Source organism: Phoca vitulina, unplaced genomic scaffold (genome assembly GCF_004348235.1).
Source record: "Phoca vitulina isolate PV1807 unplaced genomic scaffold, GSC_HSeal_1.0 scaffold8, whole genome shotgun sequence".
Taxonomy (NCBI): Eukaryota; Metazoa; Chordata; class Mammalia; order Carnivora; family Phocidae; genus Phoca; species Phoca vitulina.
Window position 1 is genome coordinate 32,419,631 of NW_022589711.1, and position 20,027 is coordinate 32,439,657.

The following is a 20,027-nucleotide window of genomic DNA, read 5'->3' on the forward strand; positions in this document are numbered from 1 at the left end:
AATACCCAAGGAGGAGCTGGAAAGACTTACCCCATGGGAGACTCACCCAGGATGGGGGGCAGGCGCGTCTGTTTCCCACTATTTAAAATAGTGTTATAGGAACAATCTTCTATATATCTTGGGACTCTTGTTTCCTCGGGAGAAAGTTCTAGAAATGAGAATGCTGGTTTTAAAATGTTCTCATTTTAAGGGACTTTTGAAAATGATATTGTCCAGGGACGCCTGGGTGGCTCAGTCGGTTACGCGTCTGCCTTCAGCTCGGGGTGGTGATCTCAGGGTCCTGAGATCGAGTCCTGCATCTGGCTCCTTGCTCAAGGGAAGCCTGCTGCTCCCCCTGCTTGTGCTCTCTCTCTCTGCAGATAAATAAAATATTTTAAAAAAAGAAAGAAAAGAAAATGATATTGTCCAGTTGTCATTCTGGAAAGAACAATCGGTTCCACTCCCAGCAGCGGTATGTGAAAGTGCCCATTCCCTTAAACGTTTATGTGAACACTGGATAATACTCTTTTAATCTCTGCCAGTCTGATAAATGAAAATGTTCTCTTACTTTAATTTGCATTTAATTACCAGTGAGGCTGCAAGCTGTTGTCAAGGCAGGTATTTTTCCATTTTATAAAAAATAAATGCAGCATCCTTGTATGTCCCTCAATGATAAGGAATCATGGTGAATGAACTAGCATGAATCACAACAAACTGTTCACTTCAACATGTATTATGTGCTGTTTATGTGCTTAAGTGTTAAAAGTTTTTCTTCTCCACAAGTCAGAGAAAGCCCAGACAGGAGAGATTTTACTTTGTTCATCACCTCCAGAAAGTCCCATTTTCTTTGGATTCTAAGACAGATATAGTCACTTTTGGAGATGTCTTGCAATGCATCAAAAAGAGGGTTGCCTGGTACCCAGCAGAGCAACTAAATTTGCTTTCCTATGGTGAGCTCATGCTTCATCCCCACATTTTACCTCTCCACGACAAGGACCAGAAGTCCAGGGAGTTTCAGTAACTTGTTCAAAGCCAAGGACAAATTAGTGGCAGAGCCAGGAGTAGCTCTTCTTCCTCCTTGTCTTCTTTCTTCTTGTTGCTGCATCATTATCTCCTGTGACTTATGTCACCTCGGATCTGGACTGAAATGATGCCTTTTGTTTCTGAACTTGCTCTTAATTTTCCACTTTAATTACTGCCTTTGGGTTGATTCTAACTGTCCAAGTAGATTTTCCGCACTCCTGGGAAAGAAATCAGGCTCTCTTCTGTTCATCCTTGCATCACTGTGCCTAACGTGGTGTTGCCAGGACTAGTAACCTTGAAGAAATGCTTGCGTGGGGCGGCCGTGTCTCTGTCAATGCTTCGCTACAGTTCTTATCTTTCCCAGACTGAAACCCCTCCCAAATCTCCTAGCAGGTTGCTTTTTAGAATATCAAAAATCAAGGCACATTTCCAGTTATCTTGTCTCAGAAATGGGGTGCCTTTGTTGACTGTATAAAACACTTTTTAAGCAGAACATTAGGAAATTATTTGTTATATGCTGTTAGTTTATCTTGAAGTCAAAAGAAATGGGTTTTTCTCCTTCCTTCTGCTGGGGCATTTCTTTAATAGTGTCTGAGTGTGCTCAATTTGGTACGAGCTTCATTTGGTGATTTAAAAAGATTTTTTTAAACATCATTAAAGTCTATAGTATTTGTCCTTAGAGAGCAAGCAATTTTTTTTAAATCCCTTGTTCTTTTCCAGTCACTAACCAGACAGTTTAATCTAAAATGAAAAAAAAAATTTCTTTTGCCATAACCAACACTAATGAGCAATTTGAATTTTCTTCTAAAATGTAAACCCTACATTTAAACCACCATGGGATGTTAAATTCTTGAAGAAGGAGGAAAAAGAAGGCTAAAACCACCAGTGAGGAGTTTTCAAAAAAAATCCTGCTAATTACAATTGCTTCTCATGAGGGGAGAAAAAGAAATACCACCCCTTTTAAAACCACCCAAAGCCAGCAAAACAAACTATGACCAGAGAATTTCCTGTTGATGGCGACTCTGGTTTCCTGAGAATTCTACGACAATTTTAATTGAATTATACGACAGAGACTGTTGCCAGATAAAATATGTGGGCTGATTTAGAGTGGTCAGCCCTTCTTCAGCAGTCTTGATTATCAGTGTTAATTCTGGGACCTCTGCCATCCACGAGGCCTCCGCAGATAAATAACAGCATTATTCTTCAGCTCTCAGTTCAGGTGTAAGTCTCACTCAGGGGGAGCTTAGATTTATAGGTGATGTAATTTAGAATTCTAGGCTCGTAAGTTAATGCTTCAGAAATGTCTTCTTTATCTTTTCTGGAATGATAAATGGATGGATCCCTGGCATAGCTCCCCATCTCCTTGCTTGATCGCCTTGCTTTTGGTGAAGGCCTTATTCTGCCAGGTTCACTACTGTTTGCAGTAGAAAAAGTGATGATTTGGTGTAGACAAGAAAGAGATTAATGTCAATGGCAGATAGTAATGTTTTTGAAGTCGTACCTTTGGCAAGATAAATAATACTCTAGAGCACTTACTATGTACTAGGCTCTGAATTGGTACTTTGGAAAAGTCACTTTAAAGATATTTTAATTGCAGGGCGCCTGGGTGGCTCAGTTGGTTCATCGACTGCCTTCGGCTCAGGTCATGATCCTGGAGTCCCTGGATCCAGTCCTGCATCGGGCTCCCTGCTCGGCAGGGAGTCTGGTTCTCCCTCTGACCCTAACCCCTCTCATGTGCTCTCTCTCAAATAAATAAATAAAATCTTTTTTTAAAAAAAGATATTTTTAATTGCATAAACAATTAAAGCTAATACTTATGTAATGTTTTATATATGTTGTCTAGTCAGTCTTTCAACATCCTTATGAGGTGTGTATTATTACTATCCCCATTTCAGACATGAGGAGACAGAGGCATAGAGAGATTATACAACTATCTCAAGTTCTTGTTTTTTCTTAACATTTAGGTGTTTGCTTTTTCATCCTCACATTGGCTATAGAGAGCTTTTTGGTAGTGATTCTGAGCAGAGAAACATGAGAAAAAACATAAAGGAAAATGGTTAGTTCCAGGTCACTAAGGCAAATAGTGGTTCTTCTCATTTGCTTGCCTATAACCCCATCGCAAGAAAAAAAACAAAACCAAAATGTCTAAGAAGAGGCAAAAGTACTCATTTCCTTTGAAACAGGAGACATACAGACCATTTGGGTTTTCATTAATAAATGGAAAATCTTTTACAAATATTTTGAAAAATGTTTCAAAAGAGTAATAGAGGCACTAAGAGTGGAAGTATGAATCCCACTTTCATTCATCACATGACACCTGGACCCATGTGCCCACAAGTCCACCTAACTGATGAGAGAACAGTAAGAGCTCCCACTAATTGAGAACTTACTATGTGAGAGGCTTGGCCAGTCCCCTCACCTCAACTGTTTCTCAGACTCTCAGCATCTTTCAGGTGGTTAAATCAATGTTTCTCTTGTATCTGGGCACCCCTTCCACCCAGCACTTACTGCATTATTTTGAAATTGTATTTTTATCACCCTGACTACTCTATGAATACCCAAGAGCAGCGGCCCTATCTTCACCATTGTTGTATACTTAATACTTGCCAAAATGTCTAGTACACCATAGACACTAAATACATGTTGGTTAAAAAATATTTGGGTTTTTTTCAGGGTTTTATTTATTTATTTTGAGAGAGAGAGTGCTAGCAGGGGGAGGAGCAAAGGGGGTGGGAGAGAGAGGGGAAAGAATCTCAAGCAGACTCCATGCTGAGCACAGAGCCCAACATGGGGCTCAATCTCATGACCCTGAGTCATGACCTTAACCGAAACCAAGAGTCAGATGCTTAACTGACCGAACCACCCAGGTACCCCTAAAAAATATTTGTTTTTAATCAGCAAGTATTTTAAAACCTCATGATAGCTTTTTTTATTTGAACTTTCATTATTCCCTACAAAGGAAAAAGTGAAGTTGAGGAAATAATCTCTATTTTGGATCCACCTTTTCCTTGTCTAGGATATGAAAATCCTATTGTGTCCCCTCATTGCTTTTGTTCCTCCCTCAGATGGGATGGACTCTGATCCCTGGGACTGGGAGAGCTGATTTCCTGCAGCTTGCTCAGCTGTGTGTTGTTTGCATTTTCAAATCGTGATAATGTGAGAAGGTAGGCTTGCCAAAGGTCTGCCTGAACTGGTGACAAGCTAATGACCTACCCTGAAGAATATGAGCCAGGCTGTGGCCAGGTCACTGCTTGATAAGGAGAAACACCCTATTTGCCTCAGGTGATGGTGAGGCAGCAGGTGCGACCAGCAACAAACAAAAAACCAGGATGTGAGCTATGATAAAACCACCCCTCGTGCCCTGAACCTCACCAGCCTCGTGGGCACTGCTGGTTCATATTCCTCTTTGTGTCCCTGAAGCCTAGATAGTGCTCAGAACAAAGCTCAATAAAGGCTTGGACTAATGAGGGGGCTGGTCTTATGGGGTTTCTATCTTGGCTCCCAGAGCACAACGCCCCCTGAGATGAGTGGAAAACACTTGGGATCTAAGAGATGTGACTGGAGGCATCCTCCATGATCACAAATGAGAGTGTGCAAGAAGTTCCATATTTCTTTATGTTCTCTAAGTCAACTTAATTTTGACTTATAGCCCTCATTCTTCCAGGCTTGTAGGAAATTCAACCTCACCCTTTAGTGGGGCTCCCCACTTTACAGTGGAGTAAACATCTTATATAAAGCCAAGAAATGTGGAAATGTCTTTTGATCATCAATCATTTACCAAAGACCAGAGTTGTTCCAACTCTATGGCCCCTTTGGGGACACCAATTCCACTGCTTCCTCACCATGTTTAGGGTACAAATCTCCCTGGATGCTAGTCTCCTTGATAAATATGGGATCCTTATATTTTCGAGGTGTTTTCACCTCATCTAGGTGGAGTGAGGAACGGGAAGCAAGGACATCCCTACAATTAGGGAGACCTTAGGCCTCTTTCTTTTTTTTTTTTTTTTAAAGATTTTTTTATTTATTTAATTGACAGAGAGAGAGAGCGCGAGGGGGAACACAAGTAGGGGGAGTGGGAGAGGGAGAAGCAGGCTTCTAGCTGAGCAGGGAGCCTGATGCGGGGCTCGATCCCAGGACCCCAGGATCATGACCTGAGCCAAAGGCAGTCGCTTAACCAACTGAGCCACCCAGGCGCCCCCTTAGGCCTCTTTCTAATTACTAGCCCAGGGAAGGGTATTCTCCTTGTCCTTAGTATGAGAAAATGCCCTTCTCTTCCTGCCCACTCAGTAATGTCCTGGGACAGAACAGGAAAAGAAGAGAAAACTACAAAGATGCCTGGGGATTGGGGACATGGATATTCCTGGAAAAACAGGGACTGAAAAACCTTGCAGCCAGGTTATAGCAGGTTGAGACCTCAGGAAACAGCTGGAATGAGAAAATATAATGGGAAGAAAATACGATGTCACTCACCAGGTCTTGTTAAAGAGGTTCAGGATAGGGGCACCTGGGTGGCTCAGTCTGTTAAGCATCTGCCTTCAGCTCAGGTCATGATCCCAAGGGCTTGGGATTGAGCCCGGCATCGGGCTCCCTGCCCAGTGGGGAGTCTGCTTTTCCCTCCCCCTCTGCCTCTCCTCCTCGCTTGTGCTCTCTCTCTCAAATAAATAAATAAAATATTAAAAAAAAAAAAAAAGAGGTGTGGGATTTGGGCTGGCATAGACTCTATATATGGCCTCAGCTGAAGACACAAAGACTCTTTTGCTTATATTTTATTTCAGAGTAGTCAATGGAAAATGATCCCTTAGTCATTCTGCAAGAAAATATGATACAGCAGTAGAATTATTTCAACAGGGCATAAAGCCAAAGACCTGTAGCACAAATAATTAAATAATATGATACAAATAATACTCATATAGACTCATAATACAAATAATTAAATCATATGATAAAGCATTCATAACAAAACATGAAGCAAAAAACATCAGCCCAAGCCAGTGTACTATAGGACATTTGCCAAGGCTTCTCCCAAGCTCAGTGTTTTTTGTTCTTTGACATTCTTTGTAATTGCCAGATGGTTCTAATTATGTACTATGGTCATTCTGGTTGCTCTGATCTAAACCATGGTCTGGTCACCGAACTGAGAATTACCCAAGGGATGGATGTTTAATGTTCATTTTCACAGTGGTAATGTTTTTATTGGTCACAGACCTTTTTAGGTTTGAGATGCATCCCAAACTGACAAATTTTTACACCAGAGCCCAGTTTCATCTGAAGGGCTAGACCTGGTTATGATTTACAACCAGGTGGTGATTTCAGCTGCCCAAGTACTGGGAACATTGCAGAACTTATTACTGCTCAATTACCTCATATCCAACCATTATTCTGAAGTAATTAGGCAGGAATCCAGTCAAAAATTTACCTGTCACAAACAAGTTCATAATAGAGAAAGAGAACTAAACACTCTGCCTAAACACCCTAATTGATGGGATTGGTACTATTTTATGCTGTGGCAGTTATTACTCCCATGCACAAAGGAACATTATATTAATGCTTCCATACCCTTAAAGATAAGCATTCAGGCAATTAGATAGGAGGTACTTTCTTAAATTTTGTTTTAATTTTTTGTCATGGCAACCTAGCCAGTCTAATTCCTGATTAGTCAGGGCATGTAAGACATTAGGTCAATACCCAATAAGTAGAAACATTTCCAAACTCAAGAATATGGTTTAAAAACATATTTGAGCCCAGGTGACCTTTCAAGCTCACTTGTTCAGGTGGCACTTTCCTTTGCTGTGTCCGGAAGATGCTACTACCCCCGCTCTATACATCAATCACTCCTCCTAGCTGGAAGCGCTAATGGATATGGTGAATAGTGGTATAGATTGTAAAGAAGTCTGTCAGTAGATATGCTAGATGCAGTATATATTGGGCCCTGATAAATCTATCATTTTTAGGTCTGGGTAATCGTTCATGCTCATTCTAATCAGGCGCAATCCACCATACATTCTAACAGTCTGCATTTCTCTGAGTCAAGATTACTTGGCATTTGTTGGGACCCAAGTCATAAACTTATTTAGAAGGCACTCATAACCATAGTACAGCTCTTGGTGTCCATCAGCCTACTTGGGGAGTGGCGGGTGGGGGGGGTTGGTGAAGAACAATAAGGCAGGATGAAACTTTCCAACTGTGCTGGTTCCAGACAGCTCTGTCATCACATGGCCGTCTTCCAGTTGTGCCGTTTAAACATAAGCTGGTGAGATTTTAAATGATCACGGAGATCTACCCTACTAAAGAACCAGCCTTACTTGAGGCCAAGGTACAGGAGGTCCCTCCAAGTTCCCGTGAAAGTAAGGGCAAGATCCTTGCAAAGGATCCCATCCACCGTAGATGTGCTCTAATGCCTTCGGTGTTTTAGGTTATATAAAAGAGAAAGGTTTTGGTCAGATTTTTGCCCCCCCACCCCACATATTACCTAACTCAGAGCTGTGCTATTTCGTAGCTGGATCCCTCCCCCCTGAAGTTCCTATTCAACTCATTATCTTTTAAAATGCAGTTTATTTCTTCCTCCACCCTGGGAGTCTATATGAGTATTTGTCTTGCTACTACCAGTCAGACTCCAGCCTTAATCAGCCTTATCTCTGTGGGAGATATTTGGCAGAAATATCCAGGCATGGCCTTAGTCACAGTTGCTTGCATTATTCATAACAATGGGGAAAGCTAAAGCCTTTACTCACTGAGATTCTTTAAGATGATTATTTTGAATTCTTTGTCCGGCTATTCACGGATCTCTATTTAGGATTAGTTACAGCAGATTTATTTGCAGTTCCTTTGATTTCATGTTTCTGAGTCTTCATGTTCTTTGTAGCTTTGTGCTGGTGCCTAAGCATTGGAAGAAATAGCCACCTCTCCTAATCTTTATGGATGGGCTTTGACAGGTTCAGAAGACCTTCACTAATGTGCCCCGATAGAGATTCTGAGAGCCTCTCAAATCTTTTCTATGGATATGTCTTCTCTGGACTTGTGCATGTAAATTCCTAATTTCAGGGATTTCTTGGTTTCTTTTCAGGAGCCCATAATCTCTTACTCCTGGGGTCTGACTGTTGTATTAAGAGTTGGGACACTGGAACCACACTCCACTCCTTTCTTTTTCCCTATGGAGAAACCTCAAGTTCTTGCGGGTTTTTTTCTCCCCAAACTTGTGGAGCTGTGCTGTGTACAGCAAGCTATCCTTCTCTTTCCCTTTGTTCTTAGCTGCTGGTTTCATCAGTGCTCTGGGTGAGATGAAACAGAAACCAGCCCTTTGGACAACATGCTGAAAATTGGATGCACACTTCCCTCCCCACCCTGCAGGGAGAAATTGCAAGCTAAGGCCATCTCTCTTGGTGCTGAGGTTGTGCTGGCTTGGGAGAGGGACTGATGTGCATAAAGTGAAATTGCTCTTTCTACCCACTTCAATGAAGCTATTAAAGGTTCTGTGCTAATCTGGAGTGTTGCAACTTCTTAACTGGATTTTAGATTTCTCATAAAGGTATTGTGGTATGTACATCATTGTCAAGTTGGTGTTTCTGTGGAGAAATGAGGACTGAGACTTCCTATTCCATCATCCTGCTGATCACTCCTTACATTTAAAATTTTATGGGGACTATAGTCCTACCTTACAAAGCCTCTCTCTCTCGCTCTCTCTCTCTCTTTCTCTCTCTCTCACTGGGGATGAAAAAGCAAGACAATCAACTCTTTATATAGCTTTCTTTGATTTAGTTACATAGATTAGCTCTGGTAGAATATCCAGGGCCAGGATCAATGTTTGTATAAGCATCTTGAAAATTTGGTATTTTATTCTTTAGTTTGTCTAACTAGGACATTAACATACTTGAATATATTTGTACTCTGTCCAAATAAGAAGTAACTCACTCCTAAGTGGTCTGATTTCCCTCCCAGCAAGAGAAAAAAAGGAGATGGCCACCTGACTTCAGGGTCCATTCTGGGCTTCTCCCTTCTGTCCACCTAAAATGAGATTCTGATGCCTGATATTTCAGTTACTTTGCTTCTTCCTGAAGCAGACAGACCAAAAACAGACTGCTTATAGATGTTAGTACAAGTAGATGTAGAGGCCTGAATCAGAAATATCTAAGGTTAGGTGGAAAGTGAACTAATGACACTGAACTATCCCTTTCAATTTTGAGAATCCAAGACTGTCATGACTTACATGTTTAAAAGAAACTTTTATTTTGAAATAGTTTGGACTTATAGAAAAGCTATAAAAATAATAAAGCTCTCCTACACACTTCACTCAGGTTCCTCAAATGTTAACATCTTGTATAATCAGAATTATGAAAACTTAAGAAATAAATATCAATGTAATACTATTAAACTACAGACTATTTTCCCTCGGATTTCTCCAGTTTTTGTTGTTGTTATTGTTAATATCCTGTTTTTCCCAGCATTTAGTCTTGAATCCCATACTACACTTATTGTCATGTCGCCTTAGTATCCTTCAATTTGTGATAATTCCTCAGCCTTTTTTTTTTTACTTTGACACTACTAAGACTACTGGCCAATTCTTTTGAAGACTGTCCCTCTATTTGGGGTTGTCTGATGCTTTCTCACGATCATATTGAGGTTTTGCATTTCTGGCAAGAATACCACAGAAGAGAGGTACATGCTTCAGTGTATCATATCAGGGTGTACTAGTGATGTTCACTTTGATCATGGAGTTAAGGTGATGTCTTCTGGTTTATCTATTGTACAGTCACTATCTTTCCCTCTGTAATTAATAAGTATTCGAGGGGGAAAAAAACTTGAGACTATGGAAATGGTTCAACTTCTTACTGCCCAGGTAAACAACAGCTTATATCCCATTTCTCCCTCAGAAGCTGTTGCTCCTCCGATTTGGGTTAGTTTTTTTGTCTAAACTCCAGTGGGTTCCAAAAAAGTCATGAACTTGCCATTTATCCACGCTTTTACTTGCTGTAGGTATAAGAGAGATGATCATTCCAGCTTTCTAGATCCCTAAGCCAAAACCACAATGCTATATCCTTTCTTGTTTTAAAGATTAGCCTCTAGGGTATAATTTTCAACTGATACAAAAGTATAGAAGTAAAATTTTCAGGAGAACCAATGTTTATTTAGAAAAATTTAAATGAGGTTTAAATACTTATTAAATACTACATGCTTTGGTCATGAGAAACAGGGTGTAAAGTAGAAAGAGCCCAGGATTGGGAAATCAAAGATCTGACTGCTGGTGGTTTGCTGTCCTACTAGTGATTTCTTTGACCTTGATCAAGCCCCTCAGCCTCCAATTATCACCTGAAAAAAGTAGAGGGCAGGCTGGACGGTGGCTGGAATGCTTCCTGGATGGACAATTTTCTGATTCCATGATAATAGCTCACATGCTTCTAATGGTTCCAGAGTAATTAATACCACTTATTGAGTGTTTTCTATGTGCCAATCGCTGTGCTAGGCATTTAGCACAGGAACCTTACTTAATCATTAAGAGAACTCTATGAGGAAGGTAATATTATCCCCATTTTACAGAAAAGGGAACTGAGATTCCTAGATATTAAGAGAATCAACCAAGTTCATGCAGGCTGTGAAAGAGATGAGATGTGAAGGTCCATCTGTCTAATTAAAGACAATGCTCTGTACATAGCATGTACTTCCTATCTCTGAAATAAAACACTATAATAGAGTAATCTGTCTAGGATCTAGTTTGTACTTCGTTTAAATTCCAGAGCATGCTATGACATATAAGAAACAGATATTAAACTCCTACACTATGTAAAATTCTGTCCTAAGCACTCTGGAGGGTGGATACAACATTGTCCTTGCTGCACAGAAAACTTAAAATATAGCAGGAGAAATGAGACATAACATATAAAGATATAATCAACACTACAGGAAGCGATCTGCGAGTGGAAAATAAAGGTGTAGACAGATCTTGGAAGCAAGAGGAAGTCATGGTCACTGTGGGCTGGGGTTGGTCATAGACAGCTTCAGTGTGGAATGAGGTCTGTTCCTGGCCTTCAAGGACAGGCAGGCTTTCTATAGAGTGGGGTCGGGGATGGGGGAATGGGCACATAGGGTGGCAGTTGGGGTAGAAGAAATGGATTGTACAAAGGCATAGAGGAAAAAGAAGTGTGTGGAGTGGATTAAGGCTACCAGGAATAGACACATTTGAATAAAGTGAAGATCTTCTGGAGAGGAGCAGCAAATAATGTTGGAAGAGTGGACTGGAGCAAAGCTGAGGATGGTGAGCTTGGTATACCAGGCTGTGGCAGGGGTAGGGAGGCAGTGGACTTTTTTGAGTGATTTGAAAAGAGATGATTTCAGGATAGATCCTAACACAGATGGGCACAGTAGGTTGCAGCAGGTGGGGCAGGATCAGAAAGAGCAGACAGAGGCTAATGTGGAAGTCCACGTTGGGGCACAGCCTGGTCTAGGGGAAAGGTGGCTTCAGAATCACACAAAACAGGTTAGAGTCTCCCAGCTCTGACTTCTCAGCTGTGTCACTTCAGGCAGGTTTCTTAATGGCCCACTGCAAAATGTAGATAGCACCTTTACCACAGAAGTGTTTATTGATTCATTCAATATATTTGTTGAGTACCCCCATCTGTCAGGTAAGGAAAGAGAGGTATCAGGGATGACTCCAACATATTTGGCCTGAGCAATGAGTAGAGTGGATTTGCCATTCTTGTGACATTTAAATGATATACTGTGTGTAAAAGTCTTGTCACAGTGTTCGGTAAATAGTGGCTTGTCAGTACTCACTAATGCTCCTCAAAGGACTAAGGGCCTGGGCTTAGTTTGTGGCAATGCAATATAAATGAAGCCATTAGTACGAGCTTTCATCAACAGAGAGAGCAGTCAGGGCAAAAATATGTGATTATCTAGAATATATAAGTTTTATGAAGATTCTAAACCCCTTGTACTCCCTGAAGTACAAAGGGGTGGAGGAGGGACAGATCTGTTACTGGTGATTATATCTGTCAGAATTGTAGCAGGAGATAGATGCACACCCAAGCTAAGGTGTAACTAAGGAGAATCCAACAAAAGTTCAGAAGAAGGAGCCGATCCTGAAGCCAGGAGAGAGAACAACATAGAAATAAACCCCTGACAGGAACTCTGGCTTTGGTAGAACGCAGTGACCGGATGTGGAAGGAACCTGGCTATATATTCTCCTCCTCCCTGAAAACTAAAACCAAAAACATTACCTACCACCCAGTGCTCTCCATAAAAGTTAATGGGGAGAAAAAAGGAAGATAAGAAACAATTAACTAATGTAAAACATAGATTCTAATGTCTCTGCCTCTGTAGCTGGTCACAGGCTATGGTTGGTAGCTACAGTGTTTTTCTTCCACCACCCATTTCATGCTCTCCGCCCTCTCCTAGCACCTCAGCAAGGTGTAGTAACACCAAAGACACAGAGAGGAGCAAAGACTATCTTTACTATTGGTAAGGCAGGGATGTCACAGGCAGAGGGGACTTGAGAAGTCATGGTTTGAAGGAGAGGGGGTGGAGGTTTCCTGGTTGGTGCCATGATTTTATTGCTTTCGTGGTCCCCAGATTGAGATCTTGCCTCCTTCACTGAAATGAGGAAGCAGCAGTGGGCCATGTACACCCTACAGGATTGCACTGCAGGGACACATGGTGTCCCCCTGGACATCCCGGGAGCCACAGGCACAGACACACGAGCAAGCCCTCCCCAATTATCCTTTGCCTCCTCCCTTCTGAGGGGGCAGAAACAGCACAGGATTAGATTGGGAGGGGGAGATGGAGGACACAGAAGAGGAAGGAGGTGATATGGCAGGGCACTGGAGGAGAGGGAAGATTGGTATAGGGGAGGTTAAGGAAGAAAGGAAGGAGTGGAAAGAAACCTCAGGTCCCTAAGTAGCCCCTTGGAAGGGAAGGATGGAAATTATGGATATTGGAGTTGTGACCCAACCCAATGACATTACAATCCTGAGTTTGGAGAAAACCTGTTGGTACAGTAATGGGTTGGCAGCCTGAGCCCAGGTGCATGAGGAAGGGCAAGGGGTGAGCAAACACCTCTCTCTTCATATAATAACTTATTTGAGAGGAAGGAGGACAGGTTATTTCCATTAGTGATGCTACTAGAGCAGAGCAGTTTCATGCAGCCTGAGGGCTTGCATTCTTTGGGAGAGATGAGCTAAGACAGGGCCTACACCGGCCAGCCCCTTCCCCTAAATTCTACATCCCCCTTCTGCAAAGGAGTCAGCGTATCCAGGATTGAGCCACTTAACAGTTGTGTGCTGCTGGATAAATAATGTAACTTGTCTAAGCTTCAGTTTTCTCTTCTGCACAATGGAAATAACAGTGCTTACTTCATAGTGTACTGAGAAGTTAATAAAATAATAATAGAATGCCTAACAGTGCCTAGCACATGGTAAGAGCTCGAGAATGTTCTGTGTAGACTTCATCACTGAGCCACCAGCAGCTCTAGGAGCCCATAAGGCACAGAGAAGGCAGGGATTTTAGGGATGAATCTTCCAGTTAGAGGTTGCCATCTGGAGATGGGTTAGGAAATGGGGTGGAGTCTACTAGCAGGATTGAGAATCTGGGATATGACTGCCCCTGCTCCCAGTTCCCCCTCCAATATAAGTCGGCCAACTCACTGAGAGCTGCTCTTACCTTTTCCTCTATAGCGAAGTGTAAGCAGCACAGAATCCTCTGAGCTCAGGAGGTAGAAGGGGGGATGAGGAGGAGGTAAGAAGAGGGCTTCATCCTGTGGGAAAACAGCGTCCTGCCATGAGGAAAACATGGAGAGAAGATGAAACAATTTTGGGGTCCAGAGGGGGAGAGGAGGGAAAAGACAGTAGGGAAGAACTGGACTGGGGAGCCTGGATCCCTTTGCAGCACTCCTGACAGGCAGAGATGTCAGGGAAGAGAGCTCTGCTTCAGACTCACACAGCCAGGTTTAGGAAAGGTCTGCTAAGGTTGGGAGGGCAGGGATGTTTCTGACCCCGGCAGCATGTGCCAAGGGCATTCCCTCATGTCTACGAACAAACACAGACTGTATTTGGGATCTAAGGCAGCTGGGGAGGGTCCAGCCTTCAGAAAGAGGCTGAAAGGACTAGCTGCCTTTGCTCTGGTTCTCTGCTGGATAAGTCTTTCCACCTTTCTCTTTCCCCCCTCCCCTCTCTTCTTGGTAGCCCCACAAACCTGGCAGCTAGCTTGCCAAGAATTGCCAAGTTTGCTGACATCTCACATTACAGAACTTTTGTTCATTCCTTCAACAGGAAGAGGCAGAAAGTGTGGACTCTGGTTGTTATCTGCTCAGTTATTATTACATTGTCCTTGACTAATTCTGTCCATGGGACATTAACAAAAATCCCAGCTGGTAGAAGCCTAGAATTAGAATGGAAGCTCCATTGGGTGCCTGGGTGGCTCAGTCAGTTAAGTGTCAAACTCTTGATTTTGGCTCAGGTCATGATCTCAGGGTTGTAAGATCCAGCCCCGTGTTGGGCTCTGTACTGAGCAGGGAGTTTGTTTGAGATTCTCTCCCTCTGTCCCTTCCCCTGCTTACACACTCACTCTCTCTCACTCTAAATAAATAAATTTTAAAAATCTTTTTAAAAAAAGAACGGAAGCTCATGAATGCAGTAATTTTTGCCTATTTTAGCCACCACTATATCCCACTGCCTGTCACACAGCAGAACTCAATAAATACTTGTAAAAATGAATGAATACAAACTTTGATTTCTTTATTTATGAAGAAATGAGGTTTCGATGATTCTAGACTTTTTTCAAATTCTATGTTCTGGCAGCTTCAGATTCTTTCCCTCCTTCTTCACCATCCTTACAGTTTTTCCTCAGAGATCACAAGATAGTTGACTAATTCCATGGTAACAGCTCCAGACCTCACATTCTCAAACCCAAACCCAAAGCAACAAAATTGTCATGGACAGCAAACTCTTTCTCGGAAGACCCAAGCAGAGTCCTCCTCTTTCTTCTTGGCCTGATTTGGGTCACGTGTCCCAACTCTACCCCATGCAAAGGTGTCTAGGAAAGAGAGTATTTGGCCAAGAGAAGAAGTTCCATTATTGACTTAAACAGTGATTTATCCCTCAGGACTGGGCACATTACTATTCTGAGTGAAATCAGGATGCTGTTCACACAGAGAAAGGGGAAATTGGCCACTCAGTGGGCAACCATATCAGCCAGAGCTACAAAATCTGACATCTGCTTCTGCTTTTGCTAACCTCTCTTGCTTCCATCTTCACCCTGACTTTTTCTTTTCAGATGTGCCCTCTGATGTACAGTTATTTCTTCCACAGGCACCTTGAGCGTGGGACGAAGGGACCAGTAAAACAGTGTCTGTCCCTCAACGACCATAGGAAGTGGGATAGAAGGCATGAGAAGGAGCAGACTCAGACTTGATAGTGACTAATTCATTTGTTCATTGGAGCTCCTCCATGGGCCAGGTGCCATTCTAAGCACTGGAGACTCAATGATATACAAGTTAGACAAAGTTTCATCTTTCATGGATTACATGTTCCAAGGGTGGAGAGAATACATTAACAGACAAATACATATTTGGAGTCAAAATGAAAAAGCATTGAAGAAGAAGAAGAAAAGAAGAAGAAGAAGGAGGAGGAGGAGGAGGAGAAGAAAGAAGAAAAGAAGAAGAAGAAGAAGAAGAAGAAGAAGAAGAAGAAGAAGAAGAAGAAGAAAGAAGAAAGAAGAAAGAAAGAAGAAGAAGGAAGAAGAAGAAAGAAGAAAGAAGAAAGAAGAGGAGGAGGAGGAGGAGGAGGAGGAGAAAGAAGAAGGAGAAGAAGAAAAATTAAAGAGATAGAGCATGCCAGAAAGGCTTCTCTGAAATAACAAGTGTGTGTAGAGAACCATGTAACTATCTGGGGACATGAAGTAGAAAGGCTCTGATGTGGGAGGGTGGCTATTGCTTATAGGAACACCAAGAACTCAAATGTGGCCAGGGTGAAGGATCAGAAATGAGGTTGGAGATATTTCCAGTGGCCAGATGCAGATCATGTTGGTCATGATAAATACTTGGGATTTTATTTTTGTGTAATGAGAAGTCACTAGAATGTGTAATTTGGACAGAAATGTGACATGATTTTGGTTTATATTTTAAGAGACTCACTCTACTTGCCGTAAGTAGGGGTATTAAGTTAGTGTTACACCCATTAATAGTACACAATTAAACAAAACATGTATAACAAATTTTTTTTTTTTTAAAGATTTTATTTATTTATTTGACAGAGAGAGACACAGCGAGAGAGGGAACACAAGCAGGGGGAGTGGGAGAGGGAGAACCAGGCCTCCCGCGGAGCAGGGAGCCCGATGCGGGGCTCGATCCCAGGACCCTGAGATCATGACCTGAGCTGAAGGCAGACGCTTAACGACTGAGCCACCCAGGCGCCCCAACAAATTTTGATAAGTAATAAACACAAACAGTATATTTTGGAAATGTATTTCTTAATGAGAGAGATGGAGCTGTTTTTTTTCTATGAGTAGTTTATATATTCATGAACAAATAATCCTAGAGAGAGAGCAGGTTTAGAGCCAAGTACATTTCTCTTTTTTCTTTTCATAGATACAAGCTTTGAGATGACAACTTCATAATTAAGTATGCAGGGAGGAAAAATTTTATTGTAGTAATATCATTCACTTCATTTGAATTCCTTTTGAGTTATTTGTTAAAAATCATACTGCAACTTATTAAAAATTAGTTTTGGTGGTCTACCAATTGATAACTGGATGATATCCTTCTTTAATATTGTGTCAAACACTGGAAGTCTCACAACTTATAAAAGGACTTGTTACCCAGTCACCGGATCACTCAACCTTTGTGCCAATATTTTGAATCATTCCTTTCCATTCCACATCTGCAGATATTTATACCCCAAGCTGATGAATCATGGTAAGGTTCTATGGCAGGTAAAGGTTGTGTTTTTCTTTTGTTATGGGGGAGACAGACAATGGCAAATTCATCACTTTGATCAAAATAAATCTCTGACACATAAGTTTAGGAAACAGTATATACACAAAACAGAAATCTAGAAATTTATTCTTTTTAAAACTGTCATTACTTGTCTCTACCTTGGAAAGTCTGCCTGCACTTAGTTTGGAACCCACCGTTCTACTCACTGAGCTCCAATAAGGGCATGCATGTTACTTTCTTTCTCTGTACTTCTAGTGCCAAGCAAAATTCCTGGCACAGTCAGCATCCTTTTGTTAAACAATGAGGGAACTAGGAGGCTGGAGTAGCAATCTCAGTTTTTCCCATTCTCCCCCATATTTTTCCTCATCCTCGCTGAGGTGGAGTTTAATTAGGACGGTGGAGAAATTTTCTGGCTAGAGCAATTCTAAGCCAGGGGCAGTAATACCAAAAATACAACCATGAGAGATGCAAAAATTGTCTTTACTACCCAAGAAGCAGGTTGTAACAAATGAAAGGGACAGTTTGAGTCAGGTTTCCTGTTTGGCGTATGGTTTCATTACAGTCGTGCTCACATAGCTGGGTTCTCTTCCTCCTCCCCCTCACGTCAGGTGGCAGCAGCGAGCAGTGGCCCAGGCTACCGTGCTGCACTGGCAGTGGCATGTGGTTTCTCCCCGGATATCCCAGGAACCACAGCCAGAGCCTCAGGCACGGCCAGTGACAACCATCCCTGCACGGGCACAGGAGACACAGACATTAGAACCCTTGGATTTTGAGAGGAGGGAGGTGTACTCCTACCATTTTTCATTTCTGTGCAGCCCAGTGGCAGATCGAAGCTTTGTGGGGCTGAAAGGTAATTCAATTTTGAGAGCCCTCTTTAAGGGAAAAAAAAAATACAAAAATTACTAAAACAAATTTAGGAATAGGGCCATGGAAGAGACCTGGGAAAGTGAGGGCCCTGAGCATTTCTTTGCTTAGATTCATGATATATTTACCTCAATACTGGCCCTACCCACCCAAACAAGGGAATAGATTCAGAAAGGGAGATGAATGATGGGGGGGAATGGTAGGTGACAGATCATAACAGGACAACTGAGGGAGGAAGGGCTGGTGTATGAGGTCATGAAAGGGAGGTGGGAAAGGAAGAGGCAGAAACCCAAGAGCCCTCAGTAGCATTGTTTTTGTTTTGTTTTTTTTTTTTAAAGATTTTATTTATTTGACAGAGAGAGACACAGCGAGAGAGGGAACACAAGCAGGGGGAGTGGGAGAGGGAGAAGCAGGCTTCCCGCCGAGCAGGGAGCCCGATGTGGGGCTCGATCCCAGGACCCTAGGATCATGACCTGAGCCGAAGGCAGACGCTTAACGACTGAGCCACCCAGGCGCCCCCCTCAGTAGCATTGTTAAGGGAAATGAGAATGGGCAAGAGATCACTGGGAATCAGGAGTTAAGACTCAGCCCCAGGATAATACAAACATGAGACAGGGGGAAGGTAAAGATGCTGGGGGATGGTCAGGGGAGGGCACAGGGCATCTTACCCACCATTCCTCCTCATGGAATTACTTACCTGCAGGGCAAGAGGATAGTCTGCCTGAGTTTGTGATACTGACACATGACATCCTTTTTGTTGGGAAAGGATTTAAGTCTGAATAGGAGAGAAGAAGGGATATTGCCCATGATATCTGTCTCCCATAATCCCCTTCCAAATCTCCTTTTACCTCAGAGGTGTCACTGTGTCCAAAATCATGCTACTCACTAGCTTTTAAAGTTTAATTTCCTCATTTGTAAAATGAAAGTAATAGTTGTACTTACTTTCTTTTTTTTTTTAATTTTTTTTTTTTTAAGATTTTATTTATTTATTTTGACAGAGAGAGAGAGAGACAGTGAGAGAGGGAACACAAGCAGGGGGGAACGGAAGAGGGAGAAGCAGGCTTCCCGCCGAGCAGAGAGCCCGATGCGGGGCTCGATCCCAGGACCCTGGGATCATGACCTGAGCCGAAGGCAGACGCTTAACGACTGAGCCACCCAGGCGCCCCTGTACTTACTTTCTAACATGAAAATTAAGTGAAGTAATCTATGTAAAACTTTGCGTTATACTTCGTTCATAATGAGTTTTCATAAGTTATAACTATCCTCCTCCTCATCACCAACATCATCAAGCTAACTTGATGGGAAACCTGAAGTTTTAGCCAGGAGTCCAAAAATAATATGGGAGTAGAGCTCTGGACAGGAAGATTAAGCTTGAGTGGACTTAATAGAGGTTGGGTATTTGGGGACAGAATAGATAAGTTAGGTTTAGGAACAGGAGGAATGATCAGGGGTTCTCTCCCACTCCCCACCCCCAGTCAATTACCTAAGCTTTTGAGAGCTTCCTTTATCTTTGTATCCACAATGCAGTCTAAGGAACACGGAGAAGTCCCTGGGATCATCAGCTGAAGGAGGATGAGAATAAGAAGGAAGCAAGAGGTAGACTTCATCCTGTAGAATGGCAGTGTTCTGGGGCTGGGGAAAGATAGAATGCTGACATCTCTCAGCTCCACTATGGTTGGGAAGGAAGGGCAAAGAACATGTGAAGAGTTTCAAGAGAGAAGAGAGGAACACCAGTATCAGTATGGAAGAGGCTGGATCTCTTCCAAGTGGTTTGAAGAATTAGGAAGAGTGGCTGCAAAGCAAATTCACTCACTGAGAAGTTCAGAAAAGGTCTGCAAAGACTGGTCAGGAAAGGATGCTTTATACCCTGTGATATTGACCTGGACACCCCTCAACACACAAGCAAGCACAATATACAAACACACTCTCCAGTACATTTTCAAAGAAATGCGTGCTAGGGCGTGACACACAACTGTGATAAATTCAGTGTGTCTATGATAAGCAACAGCTGCCTTTGCTCTGGTTCTCTGCCAAGGGGTGTCCTCCTGCCTTTCTGTTCTTCCCTCTCGTTTCTTCTTGGCAACCTGATAAGGCCAGTACCTAAGCCTTCTGTTAACAGCCCCATATTATAGGTCTTTTGTTTGATCCTTCATCAGGAAGAGGTGACTTTAAGGTCTCAACAGAACCCTATTTGTCACCTGTTTAGACATCATTTTATTGTCCCTGGCTAATCCCATCTGTGGGA

General features: G+C 42.4%; 1 protein-coding gene across 1 annotated transcript; it reads right to left on the reverse strand.

Annotated features, from left to right (window-relative positions):
- Nucleotides 1-17,517: 17,517 nt before the first annotated feature.
- RETNLB (resistin like beta) lies at nt 17,518-19,389 on the reverse strand. Its single transcript, XM_032406249.1, is given in 3 exon segments — nt 17,518-17,645; nt 18,480-18,557; nt 19,266-19,389. Coding segments are annotated over 3 exon segments (330 nt in total).
- Nucleotides 19,390-20,027: the final 638 nt, after the last annotated feature.